Below are 3,544 nucleotides of genomic sequence, written 5' to 3' on the forward strand. Positions count from 1 at the left end.
TCCTCTCCTCTCCTCTCCTCCCCTCTCCCTCTCCTCCTCTCCTCTCCTCCTCTCCTCTCCTCTCCTCCCCTCCCCTCTCCTCCTCTCTCTCCTCCCCTCCATCTCCTCCTCCCCTCCTTCCTCTCCTCCTCCTCCCCTCCCTCCTCCCCTCCCCTCTCCTCCTCCTCCTCCTCCTCTCCTCCTCCTCTCCCCTCCCTCCTCCCCTCCCCTCCCTCCCCTCTCCCCTCCTCTCCCTCTCCTCCCTCCTCCCCTCCTCCCCTCCCTCCTCTCCCCTCCTCCCTCTCCTCCCCTCCTCTTCCTCCTCTCCTCCTCTCTCCTCTCCTCCCTCTCCTCCTCCCCTCCCTCCCCTCCCCTCTCCCTCCTCCCTCTCTCCTCCTCTCCTCCCCTCTCCCTCCTCCTCTCCTCCCTCCTCCTCCTCCTCACCTCCCCTCTCCCTCCCCTCTCCTCCTCTCCTCCTCCTCCCCTCCCCTCCCCTCTCCTCCTCTCCTCCTCCTCCCTCCCTCCCCTCCTCCCCTCTCCTCTCCCTCCTCTCCTCCTCCCTCCTTTCCTCTCCTTTCCTCTCCCCTCCCCCTCCCCTCTCCTCCTCCTCTCCTCCTCCCCTCCCCTCCCCTCTCCCTCCTCCCTCCCTCCTCTCCTCCTCCCCTCCCCTCTCCCCTCCCTCCCCTCCCCTCTCCTCTCCTCCCCTCCCCTCTCCTCTCCTCTCCTCTCCTCCCCTCTCCTCCTCCTCCTCCTCTCCTCCCCTCCTCCTCCTCCCCTCCCCTCCCCTCTCCTCCCCTCCTCTCCTCCTCCCCTCCTTCCTCTCCTTCCTCCCCTCCCCCTCCCCTCCCCCTCTCCCTCTCCTCCTCCTCTCCTCCTCCCCTCCCTCTCCCCTCCTCCCCTCCCCTCCCCTCTCCTCCTTTCCTCCTCCCCTCCCCTCTCCCCTCCTCCCCTCCCCTCTCCTCTCCTCTCCTCCCCTCCTCTCTCCTCTCCTCTCCTCCCCTCCTCCTCCTCCTCCCCTCCCCTCCCTCTCCTCCTCCTCCTCTCCTCTCCTCCTCCTCCCCTCTCCTCCCTCCTCTCCTCCTCCTCCTCTCCTCCTCCTCCTCCTTTCCTCTCCTTTCCTCCCCTCCCCCCTCCCCTCCCCTCTCCTCTCCTCTCCTCCTCCCCTCCCCTCTCCTCCTCTTCCCTCCCCTCTCTCCCTCCCCTCCTCTCCTCCTCTCCCTCCCCTCTCCTCCTCTCCTCTCCTCTCCTCTCCTCTCCTCCTCCCTCCCCTCCCCTCTCCTCCCTCCCCTCTCCTCTCCTCCTCCTCCCCTCCCCTCTCCTCTCCTCTCCTCCTCTCCTCCTCCCCCTCCCCTCTCCCCCTCCTCCCCTCCCCTCCCCTCTCCTCCCCTCTCCTCTCCTCCTCTCCTCCCCTCCCCTCCCCTCCTCCCCTCTCCTCTCCTCCTCCCCTCCCCTCTCCTCTCCTCTCCTCTCCTCCTCTCCTCCTCCCCTCCCCTCTCCCCTCCTCCCCTCCTCCCCTCTCCTCTCCTCCCCTCCCCTCTCCTCTCCTCCCCTCTCCTCCTCCCCTCCCCTCCTCCCCTCCCCTCTCCTCTCCTCCATTTCATTATGTCAGTATGTATATTGAGGATTACGATGCAGATTATCGTCCCCGTCCTCGGCCTGATGAACACCCTGCTGGCCTGGACATGTCTCTGAGTCTCTGAGTCTGACAAATTTATACAAAATGAGGACATTTGGACAAACCGTTTAATCATGGAGGATGGTGTTCAATCATTACCTGAAGGAGTTCCTGCTGCTTCCTGATTGGCTGATTGGATAAGAGCATGAATAAGCAGGTGTTCCTAATAAAGTGGTCATCAGTGTGTTTGTGGATGGATGCCTTCCTGGTGGTTTCTCTGTTTATCATTTAAATGGCAGGAAATGTTTCAGTGAATGAAGGACTGTTTGTGCAGCGGCTCTTGTTCACCACTAGGGGGAGAGACAAAGTGTCAACACCACTCCTCTGTGCTTCGGTTCAGAGGAACAGAGAGGACTGTGGAGGAAGTGATGCAGAAAACTGTCAAAATAAAAGCAGACTAATGCTTTTCCGATGAAGGATTTACTTTGAATTCTTTTTACATGTTTTTCACATTAATTCAAAAGCAAACTCGTGAGCTGTGAGTTGATAAATAACTTTTAACCAGAGAGAATTAAACATCAATAAATGAGTTTATCATATATCATTTTATAAGCAAATATTAACATTTTCCTTTTTGACTTGTCACGGTAGCTGTATTCATGATGACTCAATTCAATTTCATAATTAAAATCATTTTGCTTCAAAGCCTTTCAGATGTTTTGTGGACGGTCGAAGATCCGACGGTTCAACCTTGACTAATGAAAAAGGTCAGCGGGGAATTTATGGCAAGCCAATTGTGCCACAATTCGCTTGTATATCCGGCAAATATTTTGTAAAAAGCGATGTTTTCTATTAAAAGCGGGAAAACACAGGTTTTTTTTGGCACCATAAAGTGTTTTAAAATACCATAAAACGTGATAAAAAGCATGTTAATGAGAAATCAAAAGTCATCGTGGCACAATCGGCTTACTGTAGACGAATGTTTGGAGAATCAAACCGTGGACTTTTGTCCAGGAGAGTGAAAAAGTCAACGTGGATTCCTTGAAGTGACCGAAACTGAAATCTTTTCCGAACAATAACCACATAGTGTTTTATTCTTGGTGGCGTGAATCCCTGCGATGGGACGAGGAGGTTCACATCCAGGCGGTGACGTCGCCATGTTTCCATGTTAGTTTTTTGCAATAACCTTTATTTTCCTTTAAATCACGCATGCAGGGCGTTTCAGTTTTATCCACCAAATCCACAAAGCGTGTAACTTTCAAGCCTGGACAGCCCAAAGCGTGACTATCTCACGTTTTGCTGTGATAGTCGGTCACATGATCTTAATGAGGACCGAGTCACGAGGACTCTGATTGTGTTTCCAAACCAGCTGACTCTCCGTGCTCCACTTTTACTCTCCCGTCTGCTCTCCAACTCCGGCCAGATGTTGACCAACTCATCTGTACTTCAGCGCTGCAGTTACCAGGACCAGCAGGATGGCGACGGGAACGAGCAGCAGAGCGGCGTACAGCAGCCACGGCTCCGGGAGCACCGTCACATCTGTCAACGGGACACAAACACACAGAAACCACCAGAGTCGTGAAGCTCCATCTCCACGGCGTCGGCTTCGTTCTTATATAGAAATTAAAGGGAAATTCAGTCTCCTCGTTTGTGTGAATTGACCCTTTAACAGGTGTTTCCTGGTGTTGAGGACCAACTCACCGGGGTGAGGCGGTGAATATTTCGCGCTCACATTTTCTTTTGAATCTCCACCTTCTACAGACACAAAGATAAAAAACAAAACAAACAAAACTTCAGATTAAATTGATCTTTTTTTTTGTTGTTGACTGGAATATTATTGTGCAATATGAGTTAAAAAGCTGCATCCTGTCACAGCGAGGTGATCACCGGGCAGGTGTCCGTGGAAGACGCTCCTCGTTATCAGATCTCCCTTCAGGTGCAGCTGACACT

General features: G+C 54.2%; 1 protein-coding gene and 1 long non-coding RNA gene across 2 annotated transcripts in view; one reads left to right on the forward strand and one right to left on the reverse strand.

The window, feature by feature from the left end:
* Positions 1-1,671, forward strand: part of LOC138214387 (sex-determining region Y protein-like) — an 8,026-nt gene extending 6,355 nt beyond the window's left edge. Inside the window, exon 5 of the mRNA XM_069175980.1 lies at positions 1,589-1,671. Within this exon, the coding sequence (XP_069032081.1) occupies positions 1,589-1,671 (83 nt within the window). The remainder of the gene's footprint in view (positions 1-1,588) is intronic.
* Positions 1,672-2,104: 433 nt separating this feature from the next.
* LOC138214441 (uncharacterized) lies at positions 2,105-3,544 on the reverse strand. The gene is made up of 3 exons (XR_011179631.1): positions 3,482-3,544; positions 3,296-3,349; positions 2,105-3,133 (listed from the first exon to the last, which is right to left on the reverse strand). It is a non-coding gene; the product is annotated as an uncharacterized lncRNA (long non-coding RNA).

The sequence above is a fragment of the Embiotoca jacksoni genome, unplaced genomic scaffold (genome assembly GCF_022577435.1).
Source record: "Embiotoca jacksoni isolate LCO1_2020_lvr unplaced genomic scaffold, fEmbJac1.0.p SCAF_106, whole genome shotgun sequence".
Classification (NCBI taxonomy): Eukaryota; Metazoa; Chordata; class Actinopteri; family Embiotocidae; genus Embiotoca; species Embiotoca jacksoni.